Raw genomic sequence first — 21,685 nt, 5'->3', positions numbered from 1 at the left:
CAAGCAATCTATGTACCTAAGCATTGTTGAGCATCTCAGAACCACAAATACATAACAATGGTGAGAAAATAGAAAATTTGGCCAATGGGATAATTTGCTTTTATCTTTAGTTCATAGCAGTGCTATACTGATTTCAAGAGTCAGCAAACATAAAACAGAAAAGACTTTCACTCTTTCATTTCAAATGTCACTCATAAGCAAAGATTTTTTTAAAAAATATATTCCTTACCTTAACTGATAAGGAGGGATCTTGGTAGTATCATCCAGAGATTCTAATGTTTCTGGGTAGAAAAGGGAGAAGGAATTATTTCAGAAAGCATTCAGCATAGAGTTGAAAACATACATCATTATATATAGTTTTATGCAACTTGAAGTCCCATCTTACTCAATCAGGATTATCCCATATTAAAATTGTTCAAGTTGTACACTGCAAGTGCATTTATATGTAGATTGACATGGGCAGGTATTGAAGTGTTCAGAACTAAATTAAAAGCACCTTTTCCTCAATAAATTATTTTTATAGGTTCTGTTCTTCCTCTTCTTTAGGCCTGTTTTTTTTCTTGGTAAATTCCCTTTCCATATGGTACAATAAGATATCTCAAATCTTGTCTCTTTATCTTAAATAACATCATTTCCTAACTTCTAAATGAATTTATTATGCTTATGTAAATAAATGCACATGACTTATTGCTTAATTAATGTAACAAACTCAAATCTTAAAATAAATAAAAGTACAGTTTTATGATCCAAGCATAGTTACTTTTTATTGTTTGAATCAGAAGGTTTTACAAATACTTATTTAATCTGTACTGAACAGGAGCCATTATTTAAAGCCCTCCCTACCCTATTTTTCTCCAACTGCTAAGTAAAAATAAAATAATCCATCCTATGGATAACCCCATTCCTAGCTCTGAAAAAAAAGTGCATTATTTTAGCACAAGTTGATGCAAGGATACCTAATTTATTTTAAAACCCCAATAGTGTAAACTTCTTAAATATATTTCAAGGAGTACTTTAAAAAGACTATTACTCTATGTATGAATAGCAAAAGCAAAACTATCAACCATTTAAAGTTATAAAAATAGTGAAGCAGCCTAGCATAGATCCATACCTGACTCTGGATTCTTCCCCAAATCCCCAAAACGTTAACCTTAGACTGTCTATTGTAGACCTCACCCCATTCCTAAGAGGTCTGTAAGGGGCGTGCATAAGCATCCCTGTCCTAATGTTTTCTTTTATTCGTATTCTTTTCATTTATTTATAATTATGTTTACACTTGTATGTCATAAAATACATGCTTGACGAAATAAATAAATTAAATAAATAAATAAGAACAACATGCACATTTATATAGCATACCAAATTTATGTCGTCACTAAAGAAAGCATATATTGATAAAAAGGTGGGAACCTCTTTAACCTACATTGTAATATCATGTTTGATCATTGTCTAATCAGAATGTCTTGTGTTGCAGATTATTAGAGGCCTGTGTATGTATGTAAAATGCATGTTAAAAGGGGGGGGCAGGGCTTTGACTGACATTTTAATTTCCTCCTTGCAGATATCATCACGAAATAGCTTAAATAAAGCTGTTGGCAGAATAATAAATTACTAGGCCCTTACAGGAGATTAAGCCAGTGACTTTATAATCCTGATCTATTATTGTTACCATTTTCCTTCTAATATTCATTACCTGCAGAAATGCAGATTGCAGTAACATCCCTGCTTGGTTTATTGTGATCTATAAGTGTCACTTATAGATCACCAAACAAGAAAAATGGTTTAAAAACAAACAATCCCAAAGGGACTGTAGCAATAGATTAAGTGTATGTTTCATTAAAGGAGAAAAAAAATATACAGTATGTTTCTACAGCTAGAAGACAATGGCTGATTGTTTGCCAGGCTGGCCTGCTGCCAGATGCCAATTATTAATAGGCCCTGCTATTGCCATTCTACGGGGTTTTGACGTGTCAAGAGGTCTTGGACAACCTTTGAAATATAAAAATTGCCCTCAAAAAGTCCTCTGTGATAGTTATTTCATCAGAAAACTGATTCTTGCAAGGGAGGATACATGGATACTCTGAGTACCCCAACACTTGTGACTGGCTAAATTAAATCAGCATATAGGTAGTCCTCAATTTATCAGCATATAGGTAGCCCTCAGTACCATTTGTTTAGGGGTCATTTAAAATTACGATGGTGCTGAAAAAAGTGACTTATGACTAGTCCTCACGCTTACAGCCATGGCAGTATCGCTGTGGTCACGTGACTGCAAACCAGGATCTTGGCAACCGGCTTGCATTTACCATGGTAGCAGCTTCCTGGGGTCCTGTGATGGCTATTTGTGACCTTCCCGGTTGGCTTTCGAGGAACAAAGTCAATGGGTAAGCCAGCAGGGAAAGTCACAAGGAAGTCATGTGATGTCTCACTTAACAACCTTGACAGAAAAGGTTATAAAATTGGGTGCAATCACATGATGTCTCACATAATGATTGCTTAGCGATAAATTTTCCTGTCCCTACTGTGGTCATAAGTCGAGGGCAACTTGTAGCATTTTTCTGTTTTTAATCACTTTCCTACGGGCGCTTGACAACTTCTGCATCTTAGGAGCACAACCAGTTAGGCCTAATGGTTAAAGCCATGCCCTAGGAGCAGGGACACCCAAGTTCTAGCCCTGCCTTAAGCACGGAAAGCAATTGGTGACAGACTTGTTGCCCAGAATATCAGAAGTAACAATTGACTCCAAAACAAAACAACAACAACCACCCAGCTTTAGAATAAAGAGCTTTTAAAAGAGCTAAAGGAATAAGCCTTAACACAATAAGAGTACATGGGAATTTACTGCAGCCTTAGAGGTGACTGTAAAAATATACCAGAGTATTTTTTCAAGAGGCAACTGGACTTTCCGGTTTTTCTTTGAAGACCTTTAGCTTCTCATCCATGAAGCGTCTTCAGAGCTGAAGAAGCTGTTTGGATGAGAAGCGAAACGCTTTCCTGGAAATAAAAAAAAAAAAAGCACCTTTGGGACAGCCATGACCTGGATGGCTGAGAATCTCCGTAGCCATATGGTGGAGTAAATACACCGGAGATGTGGGCGGAGGGGAGCCCATCGCTTGGAGAGCGGAGCGAAGAGATGGACGCGACGCAAAAGCGCATTCACAAACCGCACAAAAACATCCCAGCCCCGGGTTTTTAAAGGCAGATAACGGGAGGGGAAGATGCAGCTGGCGCAGAAGGCATCGGAAAGGCAGCCGAGGAAGAGCGGCTTTCCTTTCTGGCGCGGAGGAGGAGAAGGGAGGAAGAAGAGGGAAGGTGCCTGCCTGCCGCCCGCCGCTCGCTTCCTTACCGCTGGCCCAGGTGCAACTCTCCTTGATCGCCTTGTATTTGCTCCCCGACGCTTCCTTCTGCAGCTTCTTTAGGATTTCTTCCATCTTGCCTGCCTTTTCTTGCGGCGCCCAAAGGAAAAGGGAAAGTCTCCGGGCCGGGGGTGGGTGGTGCGGCGAGAGGATCGGCGCTCAAGCGCTACATCGGGGTTGCGCGCAGCATCTGAGCGGCAGCTGTTGATGAATCATGCTAAGCTCGGGGATCGGGGGGGGACACGTCACTCGGCGCGCTCCTGCCCCTCCTCGCCCGGCAGAGGGCAGGCGGTGACGGCAGCTCCCAGCGGTGGCTGCCCAGACCTCCAGCCACAGCGCCACCAGCGGGAGGGTGGGGCGGACGGGTCGCCGAGGGGCAGGACGGGGAAGCCGGCGTGCGCTTTGCTGACGTGGGGGACCCAGCCGTTCAGTTTTACGTACCAAACGGTGCTGGGTGAATCAGACTTGCTATGGTCCTCTCCAATCCAGACATCATTTCCACACACACACACCCCAATGTTAACAGCGTCATGGTGAATTGCTGTCGCCTCAGAATAAAAAGAGCGCCACGGATCCAAAATACTGCAGCAGAAATCTCTTTTTTTTTCTTCTCATTTTGGCAAAAACAATGGTGGGTTATATTCCCAGGGGCAAATAGAAGGCATGCCGACATGCTTAGGAACACACACAGCCCTAAAGGAGAGAACCAGGAGAGTTAAATAATAATCTAAATAATTTAAAATTATAATGGGAAAGCTTGCCAAGCTCTGCAATGGGTAGTTTTAAGCAATTGTTTAATTTGGGCAGGCAAGAGTTGATTGGCGATAGACTCATTTGATGAATAAACAGGTTTTTGAGAATGGAAGAGAGGAATAGAAATAGAAGGTCCGTGCGATTAAAAAAAAGGCATCCTGTCACCTCATAACCTGAACCATAATATGGAAAGGTTGGGTGAGCATCTAACAGTTAATTCGTTGCCCAATGTAGGAATATGCCTACAATATTACCTAGAACTACACAGAATCCAAATGAAACCACAAAGACCCAATTCTTCCAGCTGTACTCTCCAACCACTCCCCATACGTTCTCACTATTCAATGAGATGTTTTTCCTCAGAAAAAATAGATCATTTTTTAGAGATTTATAGTGTAGGGAAAGCAACTAGGAGAAAAATATTGGCCTGATTGATATATCTCACTAAATCACAACTGTTCTGGCTTAATAAGCTTTGTGTACCCAGTGTTGGCCTTTTTGCAAATCATGCAGTTGAGCAAATCCAGCCATCTGTGATTTCTTCAAAGGGGAGGGAGCATCCAGGCCTTACGTCTGCTTCTGTGGAGCTACTGAAAGATGGTGAATAAATCTTTGCTTATTGGGAGAGGTTTGCTGATGATGAGTACTTAACACAGTGGATGCAACCTCCAAATTTAACCAGGAGTATACTGAAATCTACCAAGTAGATATTAAGCATGCAAGAATATGAGGCCTCTTGAAGAATAGGAGTGGCCACAGTCTAGTAGCAAAGCTTAGTTGGATATTCTGATCTAATATGACTATTGGCTCATTATTAAAACAGATTTAAAAAATTTATTGTGTGTCATAGTGATTTGGCATTCTAATCCACCACTGAGAGTATAGTTCTAAGAATGATTTTGCAGCAGCTCTTTATAGGTGCTGCATCCAGTACTTAAAAATATAGAATGAGTTACTAAATTTCTGGATATGTCGTTTTGTGTTTTTAATAGCTGGAACAAATTGGCAGCAGTTGGTCAGAAGCAGCCTAATTTCCTGGGTCCATTTTAGCATCTCCACCTCCATATTAGCTATGCATACATTCACAACAATATCTGCTAACATTTTATATAAAATATAATAATCTTAAAAGAATCAAACCAAAGAACTGGCCTATGGATAATTAAGAACCTGGATATCCTAAATATTAGTTCCAAGACCAAGTAATCAGAGGTACCTTAAGGTGCAATTTTCCTTTCTTGATTAATAGAGTTATTCTCCATTCATTTTCAAAGTCTTGTGCAAGTTCCCACTGACTTCAATAAGGCTTATTCCCAATAAATGTATTCAAACCAATGTCTTAAAAAGGCAATACGATTATGATGTCCATTACTATTTCTTGAGGTAATTAATTCCCTTGTTTGATTGTGTGCTATATAAAAAGTACAATTTCTGAACTGAACCTCCCATTGATTTCTTAAATCGATTTAAATGATGAATATGTGCTATTTAAGAAATCTTACACAAAATTAGCCAAGCAGAAGAGATATTAAATTTCATAGTGGTTGCATTTATAGTATTGCCCGTAACAGCATCATAGATTCAGATAGATTAAAAAGGCCATTGGATCAAACCTCCTGTTCAGCACAGGAATCAGATTAATGCATCCCAGACAGATGGCGATCTAGCTTCTCCTTGAATACTTCTAATGAAAAGAAGCACAGAACCTCTTTGGATAATTGCTTCCACTGTCATCTGCTCTCATTGTTAGAATTTCCCCACTAACATTCCATCAGAATCCATTTTCCTGTAATTTAATCCCATTGTTCTGTGTTCTGCAGTCTGGAATGAGAGATAACTTCTTCACCTTCTTCTATGTGACGTACTTCCAGTTGCTTGGACAGTAATATTCAAATTCAAATTCAAAATAAAATTGATATCAAATACTACTTAGAGCAGGGCTGTCAAACTCATGGCCCAGGGGCTGGATGTGTCATGTGCTGGCCATGCCCACACACGGTTTAGCAAAGGGGAAAAAAGTTGCGATACGTCATGAGTGATGATGCGAGTTTGACACCCCTGACTTAGAGCCAGTTTGATCAAATAGTTATGGCATCTGTCTGTAAACCAGGAGTCGGTGAGTTCTAGTCCCCACTTAGCCATGAAAAACCAGCTGGGTGACTTTGGATTAGCCGCTTCCCTCTCTCAGCCCAACCCACTTCACAGAATAGCAATAGCAATCTCACTTAGACTTATATACCGCTTCACAGTGCTTTACAGGCCTCTCTAAGTGGTTTACAGAGTCAGAATGGTGGTTGTTGTGAGATAAATAGGAGAAGTAAGATGTATTAGCCACATTGAGTTTTTTTAAAAATAATAAAGCAGATATAAAATAAATATCTTATTCATCTTTTCTTAAAATAAATTCTCTCCATAAGGCTTGGTTTTACAGATCTCTGAGCATCTCTACTGCCTTTCTGTAAACTTATTTCAATTTCTCTGAATAAAAATGGGGTGTTCAGAACTATTGATCACAGTACTCAAGGACTGGGCTGAACCAAAGCAGATTCAAGTGAAACAATTATTTCTTATGATTTGGAAATTATATTTCTGTTGATGTTGCCCAAAATTTTATTATCTTCTTTGCAGCCATATCATACTATATGGCTCATATGCCGTTTATTATTATTTCAATTTGTTTTACTTTTGCGAATAATCAAATGCCTGCAAGAACGTTCTCCAGATCTCTGACCATGTAGACAGATCAGATGCAACCCATATCATTCGGATAAATAGCTCCTATCATATTTCAGTAAGTAATTTTAATGATTCAGTTGTTTATAATTGTGAGTCTGAAAAGGAAAACAACCAGAAAAAAAATGTCTTCTCCAACTTTATTTATTTAGGACACGTGCATTCTCCAAGGTGTTTATCGCTCAAGAAGTACTTTAGCAAATAGTAGGGATAAACCATCTTCACAACTTGTAAGAATATTGCTCAGCTGTACCTCCTAAAATAATTCAGCATTTTAACCCTCCCATTCCCTCATATTTGTATCTTCTGCCCTCTAGTGGTTACATATATTGATATTTATTCAATTTCTTAGCAATGTAGACTAGGATAGTGAAGATGCAAGTAGTGTAATTGGATAAAAAGACAAATTACTATATAAAGGCTAGTCAGTTATATTGAAAAGGAATAAATCATCAATACATCTGGAAAAAAAAACACTCTCACCAAGAAAATTGCAGAATTTGTCCAGGCATTCTCCAACAGTCAAACATGATTCAATGGGGGTGGGGGGTGGAGGGTGGGGAGGAATAGCTAAAGGCAATAAGGAAATGAAGCTAAGTGAGTGCAGTCATACAGCTGAGAAGCCAAGGCCTCTGTTTCTCCTATGCATGTAACAGAGAAACCTCTGTTTGCTAGTCGTTGAAGTCCCCTCTTCATCATCCAGCATCAGAGATTTGCCAGGCAGACACCTGTACTGAAGCACCACAAGTAGCTTTGACATTGGTGGAGACATTTACTGCACCTCCTTGGTTGCCCAGCTCAGTGTTTTTCACCTTGGATACCTTCCAGAAGTTTGGTGTTTAAGGAATATTTTTGTTTGCCAGTATAGAAGGGGAAGATCCAATTGGAGGCAGGCATATAAAAATTCAAGAATGTCCTGTCATGATTATCTGACAGCATATAGCAAGGACAGGATATAGCAGATGTCTTTCAAAGATAATAGGAATAAGTTGCATGGATTCTGCCACTCGTGTAGCAATGGCACTAGGTGGAAGGTGGCTATTTCTATACCATAATTTTAAAGTAATGTGAAACTGCAAATTCTAGAATATCTGGATGATACAATAGGTGAATCTTGTTCTACACTAATTCATGTGGACATCTCCTACAGCTGTAAGCTTGGTGGAAGAAAAAACGAGAACCTCAAATAGTGTGTTGGAAAAGGTTATATAGTAATTACAGTTCTTGGCTAGAACATGACAAAGCACTGATTTATTTATGGGTTTTATTTAAAACGTTTATACAGCCACCCATCTTAAAACAACTCTAGGTGGCTTAAAACAATAAAAAATAAAAACAAGAGAACTTAGTGCCACAGCCACATTTCTCTAATGTACCTGCATTCTCATCCCACCCTGGCCTCACCCAATCACCACACCTGTGGGAAGAGCTAGGTTTCAAAGTCCTCTTTAGAAAGATTGAAGGATAGGGCCTGTTGAATCTCAGGGAGAGGCTACGGTGGAAAAGCCATATTTCTGAACTCCACAAGATGGCAATATTTAAGGGAAGAGACCTGAAGTGTACCCACCCTATTGGGATGACAAATCTCCTCAGGTAAAGGCAATCCTGCAGATAACCTGGTCTCTGTAGTAACCAGCACCTTGAATTGCACCAGAGGTAGGTTTCAGCAGGTTCTCACCAGTTCTGGAGAACCGGTAGTGGAAATTTTGAGTAGTTCAGAGAACCGGTAGCAAAATTCTGACAGGCCTCGCCCCCATCTATTCTCTGCCTCCCAAGTCCCAGCTGATTGGGAGGAAATGGGGATTTTGCAGTAACCTTCCCCTGGATTGGGGTGGGAATGGAGATTTTATAGTATCCTTCCCCAGCCATGCCCACCACACACCAAGCCACACCATGCTCACCAAGCCACGCCCACAGAACCGGTAGTAAGAAAATTTGAAACCCACCACTGAATTGCACCCAGAAAACTGGGAGATAGCTGCAAGAGGTTGTAAAATGGACAAACCTAGGGACTCCCAATACTGCATTCTGGACCAGTTGTAACTTCTGGGTGATCTTCAAGGAAAATGCCATGTAAAGTGCATTGCAGTAATCCATATCTTCATGTTCTTCCAATTACAGCCTACAAGGTGATACAATTTGGTTTTGTTCCCTTCAGGGTTCAAACTGGAACTTCTCTGAGTTTTATGGATAGAATAATCATCCATAATAAGATACTTTAACAAATGCTTTAAGATATTTGTTAAAGGTGGAGCTAATTTGACTAAATAGTTGGAGCATTTATTAAAATCAGGATCATATTCAGGATAACCTATTATAATATTTAATCGTTTGCAAGCTGCTGACTGGCTAAAAATATTGGTCAAATTCCTGACATAGTCACACCCATTTAAACACACTGAATCACGAAAGGTGTGTAGGAAAGATTCAGGCTGAGTCCATTTCAAAGATCTCCCTGTCATTCATTTAGAAGAGAATCATATCAAAGCAATTATGATTTTAAAAAGCTATTGGTTTTTGTATTGACCTACTTAGAGCTACCAGATCTCAACTGCATAAAATCTGGGTGCCTCTTAGAAGGCAGAAAAAAAAGATACAGAAATATCTTATTTTTTGCAGATGAGATCTGGTTACCTTAAAATTCTTTGTATGAAAAACAGAGCACAGCCTTTTACCATATTTTTTGCACTATAAGAGTGCAAAAAAAAGTGGGTGGAAATGTCTGTGCATCTTATAGAGTGAATATTGCGGCGGGAGGAGCGGGGTTGTCACTGCTGCTGCCATTTGCCGCTGCTGGGGAATGCTGGAGCCTTTGCCGCTCACCTCCACCGCTTGTTGCAGCAATTGGCGGCAGCAGCAAACCTTAGTGGTAAACAGCGGTGGCAGCGATCAGAAGCAATAGGTGGCGGCAGTGATCCCCGCCACCTAGAACAGCTGATTGGCAGTATTCCAGGAGGTCGATCCAACCGCCAATCAGCGGCTCCAGTGTTTCCCGACGGCAGCAGCTCAGCTTAGTTGACCGGTGATGGGCGCAACAGAGCAGAGCCCTGACAAGCCAGGTGCTGGCGCTGTAATAACGTACTGAAGCTGACCAGGCTGTTTGCTCTTTGCTGCAAGAACGCTAGCCAGATGAATACTGGATGGATGCTGGAAGGCAGAGGCAGATTATTTTTTTCTTCTTTTCCTCCTGTAAAGCTAATGTGGGTCTTATGGTCTGGTGCGTCTTATAGTGCGAAAAATATGGTAATTCTAACTCCTACCTCAGCCCTGTGTTTTACTCTATCCATAATTGCTTTTAGGACTTTTTGTTTTTGTTTTTGATGCTGAAGATGAATTGGGAACAGAATAAAATGCTTGGGTTGACTGGAGCAACTAGATGGCAAAGGATTAAAGTGAGTGGGAGATTTCCATGCTCTTTTCCACACCCTGGTTTTATTTTCAATCATTCCTCACCCTGACATTATACAAGAATGACTATATGAATTGGATTGGATAGTCACATCCATTTCTGCCAAGTTTAATTTAGCCCATTAGCAGAACAACGCTTTTCCAATCATCGCATTTTCAACTGGGGGGGCTACAAATTTAGATGTGTACATTAATACATACATATATATTGCATTTATAAAGAAAAAGGGTAGGAAATATGTAAAATAAGCATAATATGAATAATATGATTTTTAGCAAACCCAAGAACAAAGAAAGGTAAATTGTTTTTGACTCTGCAAAATTAAGATGCAAAAATGCTCCAAGGGACATGGTAAGGAATGGGTGAGGAGGAGCTACGGTGGTGCAGTGGTTAGAATGTAGTATTGCAGGTTAATTCAGATCACTGCCAGCAGTTCGATCCTGACCGGTTCAAGGTTGACTCAGTCTTCCATCTTTCCAAAGTCAGTAAAATGAGGACCCAGATTGTTGGGGGCAATATGCTGACTCTATAAACCACTTAGAGAGGGCTGTAAATCACTGTGAAGTGGCATATAAGTCTAAGTGCTTTTGTTTTGTTGCGTTTCTGCATTGTGTGGATCTTATACTGAGATTTTAGAGTGGTCTGCTAGCCCAGCTCAATGATTGGCTCAGTAGCTTTGCCAGGACTAAAGCTGGTAGTTATAGGGTGTGTGTTGGGATAAAGTAGATTGGAGACTGTGTGAGTGAATAATAGGCTAGTGAGTTCTTGTGTGGTTGCTGGTGGGAGGAGTATGGGAACATGATAGTGAGTGGATAAGTTAAATGGGGCTGGCATGTTGAGAATGATGGCAAGCTTCCAATTGTGACAGACCAAGGGAGATAAAGCAAATGCTATTGGGTGTGTCATTTCAGGAAAGGAAGTCTGATAATTTATTATTGAGCTCGGCTTCAGTCTTGGCAGCCCCACTCCTGGTAGTTGGATTGTTGGTAAACCTGGCTTTAAGATGATATTGATCAGCCACAGATCGGTTGTAATAAGACCATCTTCATTCACAAGTTGAGTTGATGAACCTGGCAGCTACAGTAGTACCGAACCCCAAATAGGCAAAGTCAGTAAGGCTACTGAGTTGGAAGTATCAACAAGATTCATGATTTATTTGTTTGTTGCTTGTTTCTGATAATGACTGATTTTGTATTTGAAGTATATTGTATACAAAGAAAACTAATAATTTTCTTTACTCTACTTTGGGTGGATCGGTATTCAATCTCTCCAACAGCATTTTACAGATTGATTTTGAAGATGCCATTTATGATCTGTATCAGTGCTGTAGTCTTTACTTCATACACCCAAATCTGATTTTGGATGCAATGACCTAAAGTTAGAACAAAGTTTTTTTTCTTAATTTTAATCTAATTTAATTTTTTATTTATAAATTAGGCTCTTGTGGTTTCCAACGTCTTAAAAGGAAGAAAGCAGCAGTTTTCTCTGGTAGCATTTTTCAAAGCTATGAGCGCCACGAGGGGGCAGTAGAGTTTATATAATTACAGGTAGTCCTTGACTTACAACAGTTCATTTAGTGACGGTTCAACGTTACAACGGCACTGAAAAAAGTGACTTATGACTGTTTTTCACACTTACAACTGTAAGTCACATGATCAAAATTCAGATTCTTGGCAACTGGTTCATATTTAAGGCAGTTGCAATGTCCTAGGATTTGTTCAGCTTTTGTGAACTTCTGACAAGCAAAATCAATAGGGAAGCCAGATTCACTTAACAACTATGTTACTAATTTAACAATTTCTGTGATTCACTTAACAACTGTGGCAAGAAAAGTCGTAAAATGGGGCAAAACTCATTTAACAAATGTTTCACTTAATTCGAGGACTACTTGCAATTAATTCATGTTGCTGTACTGGCAAGTCAGCCATAGGCAGTAAAAGTCCTGTCGTTTTCATACGGCAGGGCTGTGAGGAAGAAGTGGGTAAAGGTATTTTCTAAGATAGTGGTAGTGAATGTCAGCCCTACAAGGCAGACCAGACCAAGAAATAAGACACTATGTAGGCCTAAAGCTACCTTTATTAATATCAGTTATAGTAACAGAAATGTGCAAGTCTGAATGTGATTCCCTTCCTCCCTTTTTTAATATTCATGTGAATTACGGGTACTGCTTCATAGTGCTTTTACAGCACTTTTTAAAACGGTTTATAGAGTTAGCATATTGCCCCCAAGAATCTGGGTCCTCATTTTACCCACCTCGGAAGGATGGAAGGCTGAGTCAACCTTGAGCCAGTGAGATTTGAACTGACGAACTGCAGCTAGCAGTCAGATGAAGTAGCCTGCAGTACTGCACTCTAACCACTGCGCCACCTCAGCTCAGCTGTCTGACATGTTTTCTTAACCCTCCCTCATCTGGGCTTCTGCAACGTTTATCTCCATTGCCTTGGCAATGGATATTTCCCCATCTCCATCAAGGTTATCTTTACTTTCTGCATTGAAGAAACTAACAGTTGGGCCTAGGTTGGAAGCTCAGGGAACTTTGAGTTGAGACTGCCCATCTTTCAGTCTGGAAATTCAGCCCTGTCCCTGAATTCATTATCCATATTTCTTACCTGTTTTGTTTGGAGAAACAAGTATGTAGAGCACTAATTTAGAACTGTCATCTCATTCAGGTAACTGGTGAATCACCTCCAGCTCTGAAAAACTTTAGACTAATCCAAACACTGGGTGAGTAACCATCTGAATATTGGGTGGGGGTGGGGGTGGGGGGAAACCATCTGAATAAACATACTGTCAGCCTTGCAAGACAGAACTAGTAGAGCTGCAATCTTGTCCACAGGCAAAACTGGGAAGAGAGCAAGGCTTCCTTGTCTCCTGGTACTTTATGGAAAACATTGTGAAAATGACGTGGAGATGGCATATGGTGTGACATCAGATACATTATCACCACGTCAAATAATGCCATCCCTAGATACACGCTTTGGGGGATCGTGCCACTGTCTTTCCATCATGGCTGTAGATCCTTGGAGCAGCAGTTAATTAGCATAAGAACTTGATTATTAATTTGTCCATATAGAAATGATTTCCAAAGAATAGGACATTTGTGGAGAAAAGGAGGAGGATTTTTTCAGCAGCATCTCGTAGACATGATTGTCTTGAAAGGTGATAAGAAGATTGCAAGTGAGATCACTGTTGTTATTTCCTTCAGAATTTAATGTAGAGTAGCTAACTAGGTGACAGGTTTCGCCTTTCCCTAAACTGAATTTCATGCAAATTAAAAAAAAAACCTTTTGGTTATAAAAGCCGCTCCATGAATACATCAGTTCTCATATACTGTAGCACAGTAATTACATTCCTAAAAATGCTTATGCTGTGTTACATTGGGCAGTATATTTAGCAAAGTGTGAAAAAATAAAACTAGAGGTAGGCAATTCAATAATAAAAACACATTCATAACCAAAATATTTTTGAAATATTATTAAACACAATAAATACATCTAACAAAGCAGTTACACAGTTCGTCCAGAATGCTCAGCTATTTTTTTTCGTATATTGCCAACACCTTCTTTTATTGTGAGAAAATTGCCCCTTATCTCTTCTTTATCAGATCTTAACCTAAACACTTAATGGATGTTCCATCTCCTCCAGTTTTTTGTTTTAGACTTTGTGGCATCTTTGCTACACCCTGCTAAATAAACCTTGGTTTTATTTTCTCACAATTACTTCTGATTGTCCATAACATCACTTCATTTAAACTAGTAGCAGGCGCAATGTCATAGGCCAGTAGTGTTGAACTTTTACTCACCGAGTGCCGAACAGAAATATGCTTTGTGCGTCCATGTGTTATCTGAGCTAACGTGTGGCTCCTCTCCTCCCCCATGCGCTGCACGTGTAACCACACCATCTGTGCATGCGCACAGCTTTCGCGCAGCTCCCATGCGCTGCACACACAATAGCACCATCTGCGCATGTGCACAGATTTCACGTGGCTCCCCCATGCTCTGCATGTGCAATCGCACCATCTGTGCATATGTGCGGTTTTCGTGCACGCAATGCAAATGCGCAAACACCACAAGTACTCACACGTGCATGCACAAACACGTGAGCCTGTGCAGGAGAGCTCCGAAGATCAGTTGGGTCCCCTGAATTGTGTGCATGCACACCGGAGGTCCAAACACCAGCTGGGTTGCGCGTGCATGTGCAGCTGCCGGTGAGTTGGGCAACGGCTTGCGTGCCCGGAAAGATGGCTCTGCATGCCACCTCGGGCACACGTACCATAGGTTCACCATCACAGTCATAGGCTGTGTTGCTTCTGTACCTAAGCTTGAGAATTGTAAACTTCCTCAATCAATAAAGCGTCTATCTTCTTTGGCCCTTTCTTTTCAATTACTCTGCTCATTTTTTTTTTTTTTTTTTGGAGGAAAAGTACACTTAAGCAACACTAAATCAACTGGGCGATAACAAAGCAGCAAATCTCATGTTCATTTGGGTGGTGCTCACCTGCTATTTCGTGTTTATGCAAAGTTGAAACTCAGGAAAATGATGCATCAGCAAACACACTTTCTGCTACGAGTCATTGTTTTTGTTTTTGCTTCATATTTGGTGCCTGGCTTTCTCTGAAACGTCTGCTTTGCTTTTATGTGAAGCAGAATATGGGCCCAGATGTTTTTTGGGGGCAGAATATAAAAATGACACTGGATATTTATAAAGGCCATTAAAAATATTTTTTTCAACATCATGAAAATATACTGCCCGGCTGATTAACAGTTAAATTAATAAAAATGTTAATCTATTTGCATTTTATGGTAACTTAAATTAACTGCTAAAAGTACTGCTCCTTTAATGTTTTGAACAGGAAGCATTTGTTGCTGTTGCTTATTTTAGTATTTATCCCAAATTCTAACCTGTTCCATTGGAGCTTTGTTTTTGTCTCTAGGCCTGTAGCAATTTATATTATGCACATTCTTAGAGTGCCTCGTTATCTTGCAAATGCAGACTGAACACATATTTCAAGCAGTCACAGAAGCTCTTAGAGTAAATGGATAATCTGGATTTTTTCAGACTGGGATATGGAGAGAGCTGGTCACAATTGTTAACCTCTGGTGGATCTGGGGGGTGGGGGTGGCAGTGTAGTAAATCCGTCCTTTGCTCCTTGATCTCTTAGTAGTTTTCAATATCATCAATCATGATATCCTTATGAACTTGTAGGGGCTGGGAGCAAGAGGGAGTGTGCTGTAGTAGTTCACCTCCTTCCTCAGTGGTTGATTCCAGTTGGGATTGATGGAGAGAGATTATGTCCGTCATCACTCATGATGTAGCTCAGAGGTTGACATTTTCCCCTCTCCTGTTTAACAACTACATGAAACTCTCTAGGTGAGGTCATCTGTTGATTCAGTATCTGAAAATACCCAGCTTTACATCTCTATGCTGGGCTGCACAAATGAAGATGTTGAGGTATTGACCCAACATCTGGAATCTGTTTAGGTCTGCCTGGGAAGGAACATAATTTGGTTCAATCCTGACAAGACTGAGTTGCTGTGGTGATTCTTCTTCCTCAAAAAGTGGAAATGTTTCCATTGTTGGTCTTGAATATGTAGGCTGCTCTACCCCATTCAAGCCTTGTGTGCTCCAGAACTGACAGCTATTGCTGAATCTATTAGCCTTTACACAGGTACATCTTGTGCTCCAATTGTGCCCTTTCCTTGACTAGGTGGCCCTGCAGATAGTCACTCATACATGGTAACCTCACAACTGGACTACTGCTATGTGCTTTACACAAGGTCGTTTTGAAGAACATCTGGAAGCTGGTTCAAAGTGTAAGCAGTAATAGGTACCTCTCATTGTGCCCATGTGTCAGATTGCTATATGAGCTGCATTGACTACCAGCTGGCTTCCAGGTGCATTGCAAGGTGCTGATTGTTACCTTGAAAGACCTTCATGGCATAGAACCTGGTTATTTGAGGGACTGCTTTTCTGATTTGGGCAGAATAGATGTGCTCTTGGTCCCTTTTATTAAATGTTGCCATCTTCCAAGACCTAGGAAGTAAGCCTTCTCTGTGGCAGCCCCCACCCTCTGGAAAGCATCCCTTCAGAAGTACGAAGGCCACTCACTCTCCTGGGATTCTGAAATGCTCTTACAACTTGGCTTTGGGCCCAGGCCACAGAATATTTGGAGGCACCATGTCACTTGGTGTTTTAAAGGCTCATTTTAGTCTGGTATGTTTTAATCTTCTAATTGTTTTAACTTGGTACTAGATTTTATGAGAGTGGGGAGTTGGGAGTGGGTGGTTAAAATAAATTTAATAAAATTAAATTAAATAAACAAACTGCACTATATCTCATCAAGGCCCATTCTCTATTTTACAAGGTTCTTCATTAGTATAAGGTTATTAATTTCTTATTAACCCTCATGTTCTGATACTTCATGACAATATGTTTCATTATGAAAGCTTTGTTTCCCTACAATTACAAATACCTTTCCTAAATTTCATACCATACCTTCACAATCCTACCTTTGCAGTTTTCCCATAGCCATATGATTTCTTCATAGTCTCCTGGGACCTGAATAGGACTAGTAAAGAGCATCACAACTGGAATAATAAGTCCTGATGTAACAATTCCTTTGTGGGTAAAACTATCAAAACATATCAGTCTGGGAGATCTGCTGTGATTACCCGTTTCTAGAATCACTTCAAAGTGTATATGATTTAATTCTGGCTATCCAGGAGATTGCCTGCCTCATTATGAACTGGCCTAGTTACTACGTAGAGAGAGGCCCTTTTAAGGACACACACTTTGCAAAGGCCCATTTGTCAACACATTTCAGAGGAGCTATGACTTCTGATTTGACAAGCCTCATACTTGGAAAACAGGACAGTCTGTACTAATTATCAAAGGTGTAATCAGAAACAGAACAAAACTTCTATACTATTCCACATGTTCCTCACTTGAAGATGTGTTTTAGGAACGAATGTTAAGTAGCCGTGAGATGTGCAAAACTGGTAAAATCTGCTGGGCCAAGAATTTGCTCTTCTCCAGACTAATTTTTCTCTGTTGAGTCACTGATCTGAAGACCTGTTCAGTTTCACTCACAGTTGTAACAGAGTAACTGACATGCTATGACATGGTGTGCATAATGTATGTACCATGGAAAATTACAGCAATATGCATACAACTTACAGTTTAAATTCGCATTTGCACAATTTGGAATGGATAGATATTCAGAAAATCCAGAAGAAACGTTAAGGAAATTATATTCTAGCATATAGGCTCTAACACATGCTGAAATCATCTATATGTTGCTTGAGAAAGCTAATGTACCTACATAGTTCCTAGTGCCACTACATCCAATCTGACTTATTGTTTTAATTAAAAATAGTGTAAAATTGGTATTTATTTATTTTATTTTATTTATTTAATTTATATGCCGCCCGATCTCCAACGGACTCAGGGCAGCTCACAATAAAATCCACAATAACAACAGTGCAAAATTAAAATACCCAATTAAACCAAATAAAAATTAAAAACCCATATAAAACCCCATCAGTCCAGGCTGGGGGACTTGAATAACCAAGTTTTTAATTTGCGGCGGAAAGTGCAGAGGTCAGGGGCCAGCCGGAGCCCCAAGGGGAGTTGATTCCAGAGGGTAGGCGCGCCCACACAGAAGGCTCTACCCCTCGGGGCCGCCAGCCGACATTGTCTAGCCGACGGCACCCTGAGCAGGCCCTCCCTATGGACGTGAACCGGGTGATGGGAAGTTGTTGCTGGATGCAGGTGGTCCGCCAAATATCCTGGGCCTAAGCCATGTAGGGCTTTATAGGTCATCACCAGCACCTTGAATCTCACCTGGAGGGCAACCAGCAACCAATGCAAGTTGCGCAGGAGAGGTGTTACATGGGAGTATCGGGATTCTCCCATCACAACCCGCGCGGCTGCATTTTGCACCAGCTGAAGCCTCCGAGTGGTCCTCAAGGGCAGCCCCATGTAGAGAGCGTTACAGTAGTCAATACGGGAGACGACTAGCGCATGAGTAACTATGCGTAGGGCATCTCGGTCCAAGTAGGGGCGCAACTGGCGCACCAGACGAATCTGGGCATATGCCCCCGTGGTGACGGTCATTATATGGTCTTCTAAATTCAAGGAGAACGCCCAAGTTGCATGCCCTGTCTACAGGGGGTAAAACCTCACCCCCTATAGCCAACGATGGAACCTCTCCTTCGGACCGAGATGCTGGTACCCACATCCACTCGGTCTTGGCAGGGTTGAGCCGAAGCCTGTTCCTACGCATTCAGACCCATATCGCTTCCAGGCATCGGGCCATCACGTCGAGGGCATCACTGGGTTGGTTCGGGGTGGAAATAAAAAAGTGAGTATCATCAGCGTACTGGTGGTACCTTACCCCAAAACCACAGATGATCTCCCCCAGCGGCTTCATATAGATGTTGAACAGAAGGGGCGAGAGAACCGACCCCTGGGGCACCCCACAAGTGAAGGACCTCAAGGTCGATCTCTGCCCCCCTGCCAACACCGCTTGCGTTCGACCCGAGAGGTAGGAGAACCACCATAAAATGGTGCCTCCCACTCCCAGCCCCTCGAGGCGCTGCAGCAAGATACCGTGGTTGACGGTGTCGAAGGCCGCCGAAAGATCTAATAGGACCAGAACAGAGGATTAACCTCTGTCCCGAGCCCTCCAGAGATCATCCACCAGCGCGACCAATGCCGTCTCCGTGCTGTACCCGGGCCTGAAACCCGATTGGCACAGGTCGAGGTAATCCACTTCATCCAGGGCCAGCGGGAACTGACGTGCCACCACACTCTCAACAACCTTCGCTAGAAAGCGGAGGTTGGAGACCGGATGAAAATGACTCAAAACAGCTGGATCCAAGGCTGGCTTCTTGAGGAGGGGCCTCACCACCGCCTCCTTCAAGGCGACCAGAAAGCTTCCCTCCCACAAGGAAGCCGTTATCACCGCCTGGATCCAGCCGCGTGTCACCTCCTGAGCTGAATAAACCAGCCAGGAGGGGCACGGGTCCAGCACACAAGTGGCCGCACTCAGCTTCCCCATGATCCTGTCCACTTCCTCTGGGGTAAAGGATTGAACTCTTCCCAAAGCACAGGACCCGCTGCCTCCTCACCGTCTGACTCTGCCCAGTCAGAGTCCAAGCCATCCCGAATCTGAGAGATCTAGTCCAACAGGTGCTGGCTAAACTCCTCGGCTCGCCCTTGCAGAGGGTCTTCCCTCACCCTCTGATTCAAGAGGGAGCAGGACACCCTAAACAGGGCAGCCGGGCGATTCTCTGCGGACGTGATGACATTGGCGAAGTAGCGACGCTTTGCCATCGCCAACTCCACCAGGTAGGCCCGTGTGGCCGACCTTAACTGGGACCGCTCAGATTCGGAACGACTGGCTCTCCAACGGCTCTCTAGGCCTTGCCTACGTCGCTTCATCCCCCGGAGCTCCTCGGTAAACCAAGGTGCCAATCGGGATTTGTGTCGTGTCAGAGGCCGCAAAGGAACGATCCGGTCAAGAGCCCCGGTAGCAGCCTCATCCCAGGCATCCACCAGGATCGTGACTGGGGAGTGGAAGAGAGAGAGAGGTATCATCCCAAGCTCCATCTGGAACCTTTCCGGGTCCATCTGGCGCTTGGGACAGAACCAGATGGTCAGCTCCGCCTCCCAGTGAGGAGGGGTGGCGTACTGGAAACCCAGCCAGAGGAGATAGTGATCGGTCCATGACAGGGGATAAATAGAAGATACTCCCCCACCGAACTCCACCTGCCACTGTTCCGAGACAAAAACAAGATTGGGCATGTGGCCCCCCTCATATGTCGGGCCTAGAATAATCTGAGTCAGGTCCATAACTGCCATGGAAGCCATGAACTCCCGAGCCACCCCGACGCCCCGCCCAGGGACAGCAGATTGAAGTCCCCCAGAACAATGAGTCTAGGAAACTCCACCACCAGCCCCGATAGGGCGTCGAGTAGCCTGGGCAGGGCTGTTGATACGCAGCTGGGAGACAGGTATGTTTTAACTGTGTCATCTTCCAGTCTGATCTTTATTTTCAAGAATGCCTGTCATCTTCAAATGAATACAATAAACTTTCTTAGAAAATATAAATGTGGGACCAATAATCCAAAGCTTTAAAGAATCCCATATGTTAAGGGAAGGAGAGCAGTTTTGGGATAAATCTAATTAGTTACCTTTTCCATAGTTTTGGGAACACAAAAGCCATCCACAGCAATCTTTTGCAGGACTATCATCAAGACATTTCCAAATGTCAAAGGTACACAACCTAAAAAAGATCTAAGATAGTCCAGATGACTAGAACAAGCCTATTATATCTATCAAGAAATGCGTGAGCCAAGCAAAATTTTGACTAAGGCCATGCTAACAATAATGTTGTCATGTTCCAGAATGAATCAGCAAACTGGCTGAAAAATATAGGATGTTGTAATCCATGTATCTAAGGATAACAATGCATTACTTGCTTGTATTCACACACACAATTTATCTTGTATGTCTAGAAGGGTCAACCATTATATAGCTATGACAACTAGTTCAATGAACCAGAAAAGATCACCATAGATACCACCAGCTAAAATGACCAATATTTTTGCACGTCCGTGTTTTGTCAGTCGGACATTGGAATTATGGAACATGACAAAATTCCATAGCTTAAAGTAACTTAGAAAAATGTGTGTACCTAAGGAGCCCAAGGAAACCAATGTACGTCTTTTATCCAAGCTTTAAATTATAATAATAGTATGTTAGTGAACTTACATAAGCTACCTGTTCTTCTCGTAATAAGTAGACTGAAGATTAAACTATGGCAGTAAAAGTTCTCAGATCACACTCACTATATTTTTTTGAAATATGAAATTGTAGTCCATGTAAAGTAGAACTGTGGCTTTGGGAAAATTTGGGGTTTTGTTTTTTGTCATTGCAAAACATTGCCCTTTCTGTTTCATTGGTCTCAACCTGAATCCCTGGAGTTCCTACTGGTTGCATGTGATTAAGTCAGTTATTCTCCAATTATGGATCTCCAAAAAATAACTGAGATTCTCATAGGATGTTGTTTCCTTCAGAGATCTTTTCAAAACCACTAGGAAATGTAGACTTCTGCCATTTTGTCCGCTGGCTGAGACAATCCTTATACATTCATCACTCATATACGTAGATAACTGAACAAACACACAGACCCAGGCTGAGAAATCTGTGAATGGCTTTCTTCTATATAAAGATCAACACAAGAAGAAAACTAGCTAAGCAGGGCTTATCCCCTTCCTTCAGCATAATTAAAACCAGAGTCCTTTTTAATTTAAAGAATAACTTGAGAAACTTTCAAAATATTTTTCACTTCTAGTTTTCAGTGATTCTATGATTTCACAGCCAAATGATAGGCTGACTTTATTTGCATGATATATAATTATATCTTATT

At 41.7% G+C, this 21,685-nt stretch overlaps 1 protein-coding gene across 1 annotated transcript in view; it reads right to left on the bottom strand.

The window, feature by feature from the left end:
• ARFGEF3 (ARFGEF family member 3) overlaps positions 1–3,907 on the bottom strand; it is a 77,555-nt gene extending 73,648 nt beyond the window's left edge. Inside the window, exons 1-2 of the mRNA XM_034418897.3 lie at positions 3,347–3,907; positions 230–281 (exon numbers count right to left, since the gene is read on the bottom strand). Of these exons, the coding sequence (XP_034274788.2) occupies positions 230–281; positions 3,347–3,431 (137 nt within the window). The 5' untranslated portion in view covers positions 3,432–3,907. The remainder of the gene's footprint in view (positions 1–229; positions 282–3,346) is intronic.
• Between the last annotated feature and the right edge of the window lie 17,778 nt (positions 3,908–21,685).

Source organism: Pantherophis guttatus, chromosome 1, assembly GCF_059756535.1.
Source record: "Pantherophis guttatus breed Tessera chromosome 1, ASM5975653v1, whole genome shotgun sequence".
NCBI lineage: Eukaryota > Metazoa > Chordata > Lepidosauria > Squamata > Colubridae > Pantherophis > Pantherophis guttatus.
This window is presented reverse-complemented; position numbering and strand designations above follow the sequence as displayed.